General features: G+C 48.6%; 1 protein-coding gene across 1 annotated transcript; it reads left to right on the forward strand.

The window, feature by feature from the left end:
* Window positions 1-11,470: 11,470 nt before the first annotated feature.
* On the forward strand, window positions 11,471-14,586 carry LOC122035323 (sugar transport protein MST3-like). The gene is made up of 4 exons (XM_042594735.1): window positions 11,471-11,672; window positions 11,779-12,101; window positions 13,163-13,792; window positions 13,881-14,586. Exons 1-4 carry the CDS (start codon window positions 11,540-11,542, stop codon window positions 14,352-14,354), a joined length of 1,560 nt encoding a protein of 519 aa, XP_042450669.1. The 5' UTR covers window positions 11,471-11,539; the 3' UTR covers window positions 14,355-14,586.
* Window positions 14,587-14,751: the final 165 nt, after the last annotated feature.

A 14,751-nucleotide genomic window follows, 5' to 3' on the forward strand; every position in this document is an offset into this window, starting at 1 on the left:
TTAAAAAGGTCATGGACCGAGCTGACCTTTTGACCGATCACAGTCATAAAGCACCCCTGTTTGTTAGTCTCCACAAAGCACAAGTAAACCACTGCGGATGTCCGGTCGGATGTTTAGGTATCTTTCCGCTCGGACTACAAGTTTGGAGCAAAGGAAATGGCCAGAGGATTTCTTTCTCTGACAACCTGTAGGTTTCACGTGTGTGTCATGCTCCAAATCTTGTGACAGGGGATTCTGCTGTCCCATCGAGGGCATGCTTTGACTGTAGCGATATGGGTCAGGTAAACTTTCTGACAGCCGCGTACCTAGGAAAGGACAGGTAAGCTTTCTGACAGCCGCATACCTAGGATAGGACAGGGGACACTTATGCACCTTGGTACGCGTGCCCAAACCTTTCACAGCTCTATATAAAGAACCTCAGGTTTCATCGACAGAGGAGGGTATGTACTCTGAGACTTCTGGAGCCACCTTGTTCATCGTGATTTACCTGACTTGAGCGTCGGAGGGTCGTCGCTGGGAATCCCCTTCCCGGCTCGACTTCTGTGCAGGATAGCCGGAGCATCTCGACACTAGTTGGAGACCTACATCAGCGAGCCTTGGAGCGTCACGTGCCCAGCGTCCACTCACGGTTCGGAGAGGATCAAATTGGCGCCGTCAGTGGGCAGCTCCGCATCCGGCGAGACAATGGGCTGGACGGCAGCACACGGTGGCGCTTTCAAGGGAGGAACTCGGCGCTGGTCGAGATAAGGGCCAAACTCGTGGAGCAAAGCAAAAGCATCCGGCGGCGTGAGCAACAAGCAACGTCGCGTCGGGCGGCGGAGCACCTCCGACCACCGTCGCATTCCACCGGGCCTTATTTCGCACCCAGGAGCCCGCCAGCCCGAAGAGATATAGGATCTTCCTCGGATGAAATGCCAGGCGGGATGACAAGAAGGGAAAGCTCCCGGACGGACTCATCTCGGCGGACCAACCGCCAATTTTGGAAGCCATTGCGAGATCCTCGCCCAAGCACTCGTGCCTCCTACGATCGGCGAGTATAATGGAACAACGGACCGGATGATCATTTGGGTAAGTTTGATAATACCGCCACGCTCCATACGATGGAGTAAGTGTCGAGTCTTCCTTACCACGCTCTCGGGATCGGCTCAGTGGTGGTTAGGCGGCCGGACGGATCCATCACAAGCTTCAAGGACTTCGACGGCCTTCCACTTCGCCAGCAGTCGGCGTTATCGAAAACAAGCGTTAGCTTGTTCGCCATCAACAAGAACCAAAAGAATCGCTTTGAGCTTACATCCGATTCAACCAAGTGGCGATGGACATCCCGGCGACCACATCGGAAACGATGATGAGCGCCTTCACACAAGGCCTTGTTGATGGGGACTTCTTCAGGCATTCGAAAGCCGCCCGAGACTATGATCACATGCTACATCGGGCCAACGAATACATAACGTGGAAGAAGCGCAAGCCGCTCGGAAAAAGAAGCTCCAACCGAGCGTGCACTTGTTCATGCCGAGCGGCACTCCGCTCAGCAACCACCTAGAGGACCAAGGGTCGAAGCAATCCGACGTACAAGAAGTGGCTGCCGCTCGGCTCAAGCCAAAGAAGAGGTGGACCCCAATGTTCGCAAATTCCACCAAGCGGATCGCTGACACGAGGATTGCGAAGCCTTCCTTTGTGTCCAATCTGTTCCCGGAGAGCGAGCGACGGTCTCCTCCCTCAACACGAGGCAAAGGACCCGAAGCCGACCGGACCCGCATAGAGAGGCGACATCACCATACGTCCGATCGGCATAGATCCCCAAGGCAGGAGAGTCGGACGTCAGGGAGCGGTCCCGACCATCCACTCGGGAGGGAAAGCAGGAGCAATACTTCCGGGCGAAATCAGCGTTATTCTTGGTGGGCGGCCGGAGGAGACTCAACCGAGCAAGAAAGCGGGCGTGCAGATCCATACGGTCATTTGTAGCCAAGCGGGCAAGTGGACCGAAATCACTTTCGGGCCGGAGACTTGGAAGGAGTAGAAGTACACGACGCCCTGCTCATTAAAGCGGTAATAGCAAATTACACCATTCACGCATATTTGTTGACACGGGGAGCTCGGTCAACATACTATTCAAGAAGGCGTTCGATCAATTGATTGAGCCGAGCTGCTTCAATGACGACCCGCTCTACGGGTTTACGGGCAATGAAGTTCACCGGTCGGACAAATCCGGTTGGCCACCTCGCTGGGAGAAGAGCCGGAGGAGACAACAAACTCGTGGTGGTTGACTCTCCCTCATCCTACAACGTCATTTTGGGACGGCCGGCGCTCGGCGAATTCCGAGCGGTTGTCAACCTTCCACCGAAGATAAAATTTCCGTGGAGGACAAAGTTGGAGAAGTGCGGGAGATCAACTAGCAGCTCGGCGTTGCTATATAGAGATGATCCGAGCGAAGCTTCTTCCGCTCGGAAGGTCCCCGAATCGAGGTACACGCCATAACCGAGAAACCTCCTGCTTTAATTTATGATGAAAAGGAGGAAGTTCAGATCCATCCGACCCGATCGGAGGCCACCACTTTCATCGCCTCGGATCTAGAGGAAAAACAGAAGAAGAAGCTGATCCAATGCCTCCGGCAAAATCATGATGTCTTTGTTTGGTCGACACACGAGTTGCCCGGAATTTCGCCTAGCCTAGCGCAACATGAGTTGCATGTGACGCTCGGCCAGTGAAGCAGAAAAAAAGAGATTTTAGCGCCGAGCAGAATGCCATAATCCGGGCGGAAGTAGAGAAACTTGAGGCCGGCCACATCTGTGAGGTCAGCTGGCTAGCCAACGTGGTATTGGTCTCCAAGCCGGCGGCAAGTGGCGAGTTGCATTGACTTCGGGACTTAAACAAAGCATGTCCCAAAGATTTTATCCTCTGCCGGATAGATCAATTTGGTGGACTCTACTGTGAGTTAATTGCATGCTCGGCGCCTACAGGCTATCACGGTCGCTCGCGCGAAGATCAAGAAAAGGTGAGCTTCGTAACGACGGCACATATTGCTACAATGTGATGCCGTTCGGATTGAAGAATGCTGGGCCACCTATCGGCGCTTGATGAACAAGGTATTCAAGGAGCAGATCGGGCGGAACACGGAAGTTTACGTGGACGACATTCTTATCAAATCCGTCCAAGCGGCCGATCTTTTCAAGGATATGGAAGAAACCTTCCGAACACTGCGCAAATATGGAGTCAAGCTAAATCCCCAGAAATGCCTGTTTGGAGCTAAAGGAGGGCGTTTCTTGGGGTATATAGTGACCGAGCGGGGGATTGAAGCAAATCCCAACAAGGTGAAAGCTCTGCAAGACATGCTTCCTCCCAGAAACACAAGGGAAGTGCAACGGTTGACCGGTCGGATAACTGCTTTGTCCAGATTCATCTCCAAAACTGTCGACCGGAGCCTGCCATTCTTCAAGATCCTACGCAGAGCTACTAAGTTCCAGTGGAACGAAGAGTGTGACCGAGCATTTGAAGAGTTGAAAACATATCTGAATTCCCTGCCTGTACTGGCCAAGCCGATCGGAGGTGAGTCACTGTATATGTATTTGTCGTCAACTGACATGTTGTAGGCTCGGCACTTGTGAGGGCGAACGGCGAAGAACAGCCATATTTTGAAAGATGCTGAATCTCGCTACACCGGGCTCGAGAAGTTGGCCTTTGCATTGGTTCTAGCCGCTCGGCCGTATTTCTTGGCCCACACAATCATTGTCGGACGAGCAGTCCACTCGGAAGAGTCTGTTGAATCCGAAGCGTCAGGACGGCTTATCAAGTGGACGACAGAAGTGAGTTTGACATCCGATACCAGCCCGCTCGGCGATTAAAGCCCAATCCTTGGCTGATTTTGTGACCGAAGTCCGAGCCCGAAGCTCGTGGAAGATATATGTGGATGGGTCTTCCACTCGACTCGGGCGGGATTGGGATATTACTTATCTCACAAGAAGAAAAGATGCACCTATCCGTCAGGTTGGACTACAAGGCCACCAACAATGAGGCGAGTATGAGGCCCTTATAGCGGATTACAGGCCGACATGTGGGGCCGGTCGGGTAACTCTCCATTCGGATTCACAGTTGGCCTCAGCAACTTTTCGGCACCTTTGAAATCAACTGTGTTCGGCTTAAACTCTACGCTGAGGCCTTTGAGAAACTCAAAGCTACTTTCCGAGAGGTGCTTATTCAGAAGATTCCCCGAACGGAGAACCAGGCGGCCGATGAGTTGGCCAAACTCGCGAGCTCAATAACGCCGATCGCCATTCAGCAGCCAATTGAAAAAACGCTGATGGTGGCGCATGTCGACCGGAGGCAAGGCCTCGCGTTTCCAAGTGACTGGAGGACACCTATTATAGAATTCCTCCGTTCGGGCACCACACCATCCGATGAATATGCAGCCCGGCTCCTCAGAAGAAGAGCCGGTCGGTTTACACTCATCGGAGATCAGCTTTACAAGAAAGCTTTCTCGCGTCCTCTGCTAAAATGTGTAAGCTCGGAGGACTCATCTTACATCCTCCAGGAAGTACATCAAGGATCATGTGGAGGTCATCCGGGCGGACGCTCGTTAGCCAAGAAGATCCTCTTGGCCGGATACTTTTGGCCAACTTTACAAGCAGATGCCGCTCGGACAGTATCTACATGCCTTTCATGCCGAGTATCACAACTTCTCCCACCGACCGGCAGAGGAGATGAAGGCATCAACCATCTCATGTCCGTTCGATCGGTGGGGAATGGATATTGTGGGTCCATTTCCGATGGCGACCGGGAGAAAATTTTACTAGTGGCGGTAGATTATTTCTCCAAGTGGGTGGAGGCCGAGCCGCTAGCAAAGATCATTTATCTGGCAGCACATCATTTGTCGGTTCGGCATCCCTCGCCGACTGGTGTCCGACAACGGGCGGCAGTTCACAGGGAAGATGTTGGAGGATTGGTGCCAAAGCTACGGCATCGAGCAACTTTTCACGTCCGTGGCCTATCCTCAGAGCAACGGTCAAGCTGAAGTCGCCAACCGGGAAATTCTTCGTATTCTGCGCGCTCGGCTCGACCATTTGGGAGGGAGTTGGCCGGATGTGTGGGCTATCCGACGACGCCAAAAGAAGGGACGGAGTCACACCGTTCCATTTGGTATATGGCGGTGAGGCTATCATACCGGTCGAAGTCGGCGTTGAGTCGGCCAGGATCCGGAACTATGATGATGACAACACCGAGCGAAGAAACATGGGTGGACTTGGTAGAAGAGGAGAGGGCAAAGGCGTCCGTTCGGCTGATGGCGTACGTCAGTGGATGAAGCAAAACTACAACCGGGGTAATTCCCGGATCGTTCCAAGTCGGCGATCTTGTCCGGAAGAAAGTCAAGCCGGTCGGCGACGTCGGCAAGTTGGCATGGGCAGGCCCTTTCAAAATCATCGAAAGCTCCGCTCGGGCGCTATTATCAGGATGAGGACGGACGGCAGCTAGATAGGCCGTGGAGCGCGAACCACCTCCAGCCTTACCGGGCAGGGTGAAAGGTGTATCACTGTAAATCACCCTGTGTATTTCATTTTTCGACTAAATACTTAAAATGCAGAGATGAAAAGTCAAAGGAGCGAATATAAGGCATTATCATCGTAGCGCGAAGGCCCCCAGGCCGATCGGCCGGGAGGTTTATGTGGTTAGACTTGTAAGCAAATAACCCGTGCCGTTCGGCCGGAATTAAATTGGTCAAGCCAAACGCTCGAAGATCGAAGGCCCCGTACCCTTCGAACGGAGGTATATTATCCGAGCCAAAATACTCGATGAAGTAGATCCTGAGCCGTGCGGCCAGGAGGGCATTATCCAAGCTGGGGGAAAGGCGAAGAGCAACTCCGAGCGGAATACCGACGAGCTCCGTCGTTAAAGATCGAGAGCCGCGCCGACCGGCTATAAATATCCGCGCCGACGAGCACCGTCGTTAAAAATCAAGAGACGAGCCGGCGTCTATAAACCCTCCGAGCGGAATACCGACGAGCTCCGCCGTTAAAGATCGAGAGCCGCGCCGACCGGCTATAAATATCCGCGCCGAGCACCGTCGTTAAAATCAAGAGGCGAGGCGTCTATAAACCCTCCGGCGGAACCGGCGAGCTCCGTCGTTAAAGATCGAGCGCCGACCGGCTATAAATATCCGCGCCGACGAGCACCGTCGTTAAAATCAAGGGACCGGCGTCTATAAACCCTCGGAGCCGGCGAGCTCCGTCGTTAAAGATCGAGCCGCCGACCGGCTATAAATATCGCGCCGGCGAGCACCGTCGTTAAAAATCAAGAGGCGAGCGGCGTCTATAAACCCTCCGGCGGAATACCGGCGAGCTCCGTCGTTAAAGATCGAGAGCCGACCGGCTATAAATATCCGCGCCGACGAGCACCGTCGTTAAAAATCAAGAGGCGAGCGGCGTCTATAAACCCTCCGAGCGGCCGGCGAGCTCCGTCGTTAAAGATCGAGAGGCCGTCTAGCTATCCGCGCCGGCGAGCACCGTCGTTAAAAATCAAGAGGCGGCGTCTATAAACCCTCCGGCGGAATACCGGCGAGCTCCGTCGTTAAAGATCGAGGCCGCCGACCGGCTATAAATATCGCCGGCGAGCACCGTCGTTAAAAATCAAGAGCCGGCGTCTATAAACCTCCGCGCCGGCGAGCTCCGTCGTTAAAGATCGACCGGCTATAAATATCCGCCGGCGAGCACCGTCGTTAAAAATCAAGAGGCGGCGTCTATAAACCCTCCGGCGGAATACGGCGAGCTCCGTCGTTAAAGATCGAGCGCCGACCGGCTATAAATATCCGGCGAGCACCGTCGTTAAAAATCAAGAGCCAGCGTCTATAAACCCTCCGGCGGAATACGGCGAGCTCCGTCGTTAAAGATCGAGAGCGCGCCGCGAGCGGAAAGCCGCCGAGCACCGTCGTTAAAAATCAAGACGAGCCGGCATCTAATAATCCGAGCGGAATATCGTCGACACTGCGATTATTCGTATTCCCCGCCGATTCGGACCGAAGCTATTTGCCGATCGGACTCTAGGTATAAAAGGTTCGGATCGGCTTATAGCGAGCGATTCTGTCTAGCATCCCAGATTGATATTCGGCCGGACGGAAGAGCTGGGGAAAACACTTCATTCTGGAAGAATGCACCTCGAATGCCCAAGGTATGATGTGATAGAAGACGAGCGGACCGTACAAGTGTTAGCCAGGGAACAGTGCAAAAAGATAGAGTACACGAAAGGAAAGCATTTCATTAAAATTAGAACCTTAGGTCGAGTGGCCTAAGTACAAAAAGGTTCATGTTCAGCCGAGCGGCGAAATTACAAAAATTACTCGATGTAGTCGTAGAGGTCCCTCGGAATGTTGCTCAGGAGCTCCACTTGATCGCCGGCTGGAATATTGGTGGACTCCGGAAGAAGGCCCTTCGACTTCAGATAGGTCATAGTGGCCGTAATTGCCAGGTCGAAAGCCGAGTACATCCGCTCGCAAATTTTCTCCGAGAACTCGGGCGATCGGATGTAACTTTGTCGGAGAGCGGCGACTCGGCTCGGCTCGGCATCCTGGTATTCCTTGAAGGTTGCCTGGGAGCTTGTGAGGGCCTCATTCAGACGTTCAATCTTCTCCGCATCGGCCGAGCGGCCTGCCTTCTCCCGATCGAGCTGCTCCGTCAGCTCCTTTATCTTCAACTCCAGGCCCCGGGCCTCCACGTTTTTCTTCTCCAGATCGGAGATGGCTGTGTTCTTCCGAGTGGTGGCCAGAGTTATCTTTGTGTCAAGCGACTTGACCTGTCGCTCGGACTCGGCTAGGGCGTGGGCCTGGTCAGCTGTTTTCTTCTGCTCAGCAGCCAGCAGAGTTTGAGCTTTCTTCAGCTCTTTTTGCAGCTCGGAGTAGGAAGGGCCTTGGGAGCCGCTCAGACCGCCTGCCGCCCGCAGTTGTCTTATCTCCTAGTCTGCCATAGCCAGGCGGCTATCTCTTCTACCCACCTCTGAAACGAGAAGTCACAGTTGTTAGAAGCCGAGCGGAAATATTTTAGGTAAAACAAAAAAACAACGAAGAACTTACCCCCGTAGCCGCTTGCATGTGGCTATTGGCTAAGTTCTGGAGAGGGATCAGTGCTACGCGCGCGTCCACATCTTCCTCTTCCTTTCGAAATCGTCCGAATCGGATCCCCGCCACTCTTGATCGGAAGATGAAGAAGAGATCGAGACGACGGCAGCGGCAGGTCGACGGGAACGTCGCATCCTTGCTCGGTGGCTCCTGATTTCCTTCTCGGGGAAGATTGCAGGAAGCGCCAGTCCCCCCAAAAGCCAAAACCAGCCGGCGAATTGGCGAAGAAGGAATTATAGGTGAGGCCGGTCGGCCTCCACCGTCGGATCCAGGTCACGGGAATCAATGCATACATCTAGCCGTTTATTTCGAATTGCTTCGGTCACATCAAAATATCATGCAACCGCCTCCGTACTCTGATGGCATTGCTCCATGTGGCAGTCAATCATTCGGAGCATTTAATGAAGGTATGATCGACATTGATGTCGAAGATTGGCGCAGAACGCAAGGAGATCCGGCGAAAGCCATCATTGATTCATTCAAGGATACCTCTGCCGCTGACCGGGCGGAGAAGATTAGCATGGAAGAGCCGTTCGGCTAGACTCACAGTCCAGTCAGTCGGACTATGCGCCTCCTTCGACTAGACTTGAAGGGAAGGCAAGTGATCCGGTAGTAAGAGCGGCCCCTTCTCTTGCAAAGTCAACGCCAAGTGGAAGTCACCGGAACAGCCGCCCACCCGGAGGAGAGTGTGGTCCGGCCGGACGGACGGCCATAGACGAGACTGCCTGCCGGCCGATGGAATCGAGTACCCGGAAGGTCCGGCCGGTTTGCACTCATAGTTGGTAGGCACCTGTCAAATCGAGGTTCCGGCCTCGATTAAAAGGTCATGGACCGGTGACCTTTGACCGATCACGATCATAAAGCACCCTGTTTGTTAGTCTCCCAAGCACAAGTAAACCCTGCGGATGTCGGTCGGATGTTTAGGTATCTTTCCGCTCGGACTACAAGTTTGGAGCAAAGGAAATGGCCAGAGGATTTCTTTCTCTGACAACCTGTAGGTTTCACGTGTGTGTCATGCTCCAAATCTTGTGACAGGGGATTCTGCTGTCCCATCGAGGGCATGCTTTGACTGTAGCGATATGGGCCAGGTAAACTTTCTGACAGCCGCGTACCTAGGAAAGGACAGGTAAGCTTTCTGACAGCCGCATACCTAGGATAGGACAGGGGACACTTATGCACCCTGGTACGCGTGCCCAAACCTTTCACAGCTCTATATAAAGAATCTCAGGTTTCATCGACAGGAAGGGGGGTATGTACTCTGAGACTTCTGGAGCCACCTTGTTCATCGTGATTTACCTGACTTGAGCGTCGGAGGGTCGTCGCTGGGAATCCCCTTCCCGGCTCGACTTCTGTGCAGGATAGCCGGAGCATCTCGACACTAGTTGGAGACCTACATCAGCGAGCCTTGGAGCGTCACGTGCCCAGCGTCTGCTGACTTCTGGTTCGGACAGGATCAGATATTATGCTTGATGTATATATCCAACACTATTAACATATGTTAAGTAGTTAAGTTTTCTCTAGGAATGAGCTTGCAATCTTTACAAAACTTTCTATCCTTCTTCCTAACCATAAGAGAGTCAATTTGCGATTTATTATTCCCACTTTTGAACGTGACTAAGCGTTCTTCTCTTTTCTTAAAAAATGTATTAGCTAATATATTATCACAAAATCTAATATAGTTTTCTCTTCCTCATTTCTAGTAGCAAACTCAGAACCCCCATGTACTCTCTCATATTCCTTATTTTTCACTCCGACATGCCCATTTAAATGACCTTCTATTAAAATCATTTCATTTAACAAAATATTTTATAATATTTTATCTAAGTTGTCCCAAAATCTTGATTCGACAGTTTCATCTAATCCTACTTGTGGTGCATATATGATAATTATGTTCATAGTTTCTTTTGCTATTATTATTTTAAGGGTTATAATTCTATCTCCTTTTCTAACTACTTCTACAACTTCATTCTTTAACGAACTATCTACAACATACCAACTCCATTTCTTGCTTTACTCTTTCCTGTGTACCATAACTTAAAGCATAGGAACTAGTGAGAGTTCCTATATTTCATGTTCCAAATATTAGATTATTAGTTTTCCTATTGTATTGGTCCTTATCCAACTTATGGTGTGAGAACTCTTGTTTATTTAACATTACACCAAAGTTCTCATGGAGATGTAACAGTCTTTGCTAATACGTTACAATCGGATCTTGCAATGCGAACTCTTACATATTTAGCGCTATATCCGAGTTCTGAAAATGTAGCTAGTGATCTTTGCCGAGACATTACAGTCGGACCCTGCAACGCGTTCCTTCCGAGGAACAACCTAATATTAACATAATAGTTTAATAAATTCATTCATTGAATATTTACCATAATTTTAACGGTGGCTAGTAATCTAATGCAATCCTCCTCTTTTATACGAGTTTAGGATCGATCAGGATTAGATCGTCATGAGTAGAGTTGAGTGATATAATGATATCGAACAATAATTCTAAAACAAAATTAAAATAACATTTAAAATTTCGAAGTTATTCTAAACTAGCATTTATTAAAATTTTAATTTTGGTAATTATAAACTCTTCAGTCGAATCAGTGGGCGTGACATAATTAAATGCGAAAGAGAATAAGGTTGAAAAATAAGACACAGTGAGTGAGGTCGCAAATGAATCTAAGATTCGTTAATAAATTTAGTGTTAGAGTAAGTAAGAGTTCATTTATGATGATAATTTATTAAATTAAATAAATAAATATTTATACTCATTAATATTTATAAATATTTATGAATAATACTAATAAATAACGTTCATAAATCATGTTAATAAAATTTTTATCAACGCTAAATATTATTTTTTAAACTATTAGATAAATTTAAATGATCAAATTCAATAATTAATTAAAATAAAAATTTTAAATAATTAAATATTTTAAATTGTGAGATCGATAATATTTAAATTGAGAGTTTAAGAATATGTAAATAAAATAAATTTAAGTCAAGTCAAATTTAAATCAAACTTAAAAAAAATAATTAAATTAAACTTTAACAACCATTTTAAAAACTTAATTTATTTTAACTTTGGATTTAGTTGACTCAATTATCTTATCGAATAAACCTGAACCTCGACTTGAATATTTAGTGCCTGCCCACAGCCGATGGCTAAAAAAATCACTCATTATACCGGTTTCATCCGTGAGCGTGACACAATTAAATGCTAAAGAGGATAAGGTTGAAGGACAGCCGATGGCCATAAAAAACACTCATTATATCGGTTTCTAATTTCCAAATCAACGGCTGCGATTTCCCGTTCCATATCGGTACGCGGATTGGCTCGATAACCAACAACGCCTCCCACCTTCTCAATTTAAACCCGCTTCCTCTAACCGTCTCGCATCCACTCGAGCCTCTTCTTCTTCTATTCCTCTGCTCTTGGAGTCCTCTGCGATGGCGGGAGGCGCGATAGTCCAATCTGGCAGCGGCAAGGAGTACCCGGGCAACCTTACTGTTTTCGTCTTCTTCACTTGTGTCGTCGCCGCCACCGGCGGCCTCATCTTCGGCTACGACATCGGCATCTCCGGTGAGAGCATTTGATGTCTATTAATGGTCTCCATCTCCCCTCGAATAGTGTCTGAATCGTTTGGATATGATTGTGATTGTGGGGAAATCGGCGTTGGGTTGGGTAGGTGGAGTGACTACGATGGACTCGTTCCTGGAGGAGTTCTTCCCCGACGTCTACCGGAACAAGAAACGGGACACCAGCAACAACAAATACTGCACGTTCGACAGCCAGCTGCTGACGACCTTCACGTCGTCGCTGTACCTGGCGGCGCTCATCGCCTCCTTCTTCGCTTCGACGGTGACGAGGGCGTTCGGTCGCAGGTGGTCTATGCTCGGCGGAGGGATCACGTTCCTCGTCGGCGCGGCGATCAATGGAGCCGCCCAGAATGTGCTCATGCTCATCCTCGGACGCATCCTCCTCGGAATCGGCGTCGGCTTTGCCAATCAGGTTGCTCTCCATCGTCTTTAATTTCCAACACTTTTGGACACTGAAACTAGGATAATAATGGGTCGGTCGAATTTTATATCCTCCGTTCTCATATCCATCGGATATAGAATCTTCGATGAGTATACCCATACCCATTAAATGATCGGATATCTTCTATAGTTATAATTTTTTTTCTTTCTATCCAACTATTATCATTCAACAAAAATATATTAAAATTAACAATCTATTAAAATATATATATATAATTAAAAAATAGATTAAAATCCTCATAATATCAATAAAAATAGTAATTTGATTTTGGAAAAAGACAATTTTATTTAATATATGTATATATATTATTTAATCGGATATTCGGGGCGGATATCGAGTATTGATAAGTCCCTCCATACCCTCCTCCATTCGGGTCTGATGTCGGATTCTTCATCGGGTTTGGATGAATTGTCATCCCTAACGTAACTGAAATTGAAAGAACCAGAAAACATAACATTTCTCAGTTACACTAAAATGATTTTGTGACTTGATTTTTGTTGGTTCGTTTTATTATGATAGTAAAAGACGAAATTCATCATCCTAGTAATCTCATACGATCAAGCTCACGATCATTTATGAGGAGATAAATTGAGGAGCTGTAATTGACCAGGACGGAGGAAGGATTTTTTTTCCTTGACTTTGTCAAAATTGAACACTTATTTTATGATAATAACTCTGTTTCGTACTAATCAACTTAATTTTATCGAGGTTGTTAGTTCATTCTATTAGCTATCTTTATTGATATACAACATTAGGGTAGCTTGTGGTTAGTAAAGAGTTGGCATCAATCAACATTAGGAATCTTTTAATTTTTTGGCAGGACAAGTTATTTATTTCACAGTAGTCCACATCGTAAACGTGTCTACTCTGTTTCCTCGAATTCATGCTGTTAAGAGAAATAACTTCCTTTAAAATAATTTCTTTTATAGAGAAAGATTAAAGAGATGAATAATAACTATCCAATTCATATTCATATAAACAAGAATTACTTACGTGGATAAAAGAAGTCTCTGTTTTTGTTTCTTTTGCAGTCGGTCCCACTTTATCTCTCGGAAATGGCTCCGGCGCGCCTCCGTGGCATGCTTAATATCGGATTCCAGCTGATGATCACGACCGGAATCCTCTGCGCCGACCTCATCAACTACGGCACCGCCAAGATCAAGGGCGGCTGGGGGTGGCGGGTCGGCCTCGCACTCGCCGCCGTCCCCGCAGCCATCGTCACCGTCGGCGCGCTCTTCTTGCCCGACACGCCCAACTCCCTCATCGAGCGCGGCCACTCCGAGCAGGCCAAGCGGATGCTCCGGCGCATTCGCGGCACCGACGACATCCTCGACGAGTACGACGACCTCGTCGCGGCCAGCGAGGAGTCGAAGCTGGTGAAGCACCCGTGGGCTAACATCACCCAGAGAAAGTACCGCCCGCAGCTCACCATGGCCATCCTCATCCCCTTCTTCCAGCAGCTGACCGGCATCAATGTGATCATGTTCTACGCCCCTGAGCTCTTCAAGGCAATGGATTTCGGCGACGACGCTTCTCTCATGTCGGCCGTCATCACGGGAGCCGTAAACATGGTCGCCACCTTCGTATCCATTTTCACGGTCGACAAGCTCGGCCGAAGGAAGCTTTTCTTGGAGGGCGGGCTTCAAATGCTCACAAGTCAGGTACCAATAGATCACCCGTTGCATTTATGTATCCTCGATGACACGCAACTTGTAGCTAGTAATTCTGCATGCATGACTTCGATTGCAGTTTGTGATCGGGACTTTAATGGCAATCACACTGGGAACCAGTGGAGAGGGGCACTTTCCGAAGACCTACGCCGGTTTTCTGGTCCTGTTTGTTTGTATCTACGTGATGGGGTTTGCTTGGTCTTGGGGTCCCCTTGGATGGCTGGTTCCGAGCGAGATATTTCCTCTTGAGATCAGGTCGGCGGGGCAGAGCATCAACGTTTCCGTCAACATGCTCTTCACCTTTGTCATTGCTCAAGCCTTCCTCGCCATGCTCTGCCGCTTCAAGTTCGGTATCTTCTACTTCTTCTGCGGGTGGGTGGTCATCATGACCGCCTTCATCGCCCTCTTCCTCCCGGAGACCAAAAACGTGCCGATTGAAGAGATGGTACTTGTCTGGAAAGGCCACTGGTTTTGGAGCAGATTCATTTCAGATGATGACATTCACGTAGGCACTACTAATGTTGAGATGGGTAAACCCAATTCCGAATTTTAGCTTATAAGTGGTCGGCTAAGAGTACGTACTAGCTAGCTACTTCTATATATCATTATAATTATAGCTATATATGGTAAAAGGGCTGTAAAGCTTTGGTGGTTGTATATGTCCTGATCATCCAAAATATATATAGATATATATATGCTCATGTTTCATTCGATACTAGCTATAAATGGTGACAGATTGAGTTGGTGCTAAAAAATGGGAGAATTGCGCCTAATAAAAGTGAAGATTTGTTTATTGCCTTTTAGTCAATACATCGCCTATCTTCACTCTCATCTTCCACAATTCTTTGGATACTTTTCTCAAAAGTTCTAGGTTGCTACTGAGTTGATGGCTTCTCCTAATGGTTCTTCCGGTCTGAAATCATGATTTGGTGAGTCAGCGGAGAATAATT

This window comes from Zingiber officinale, chromosome 11B (genome assembly GCF_018446385.1).
Source record: "Zingiber officinale cultivar Zhangliang chromosome 11B, Zo_v1.1, whole genome shotgun sequence".
Lineage (NCBI taxonomy): Eukaryota > Viridiplantae > Streptophyta > Magnoliopsida > Zingiberales > Zingiberaceae > Zingiber > Zingiber officinale.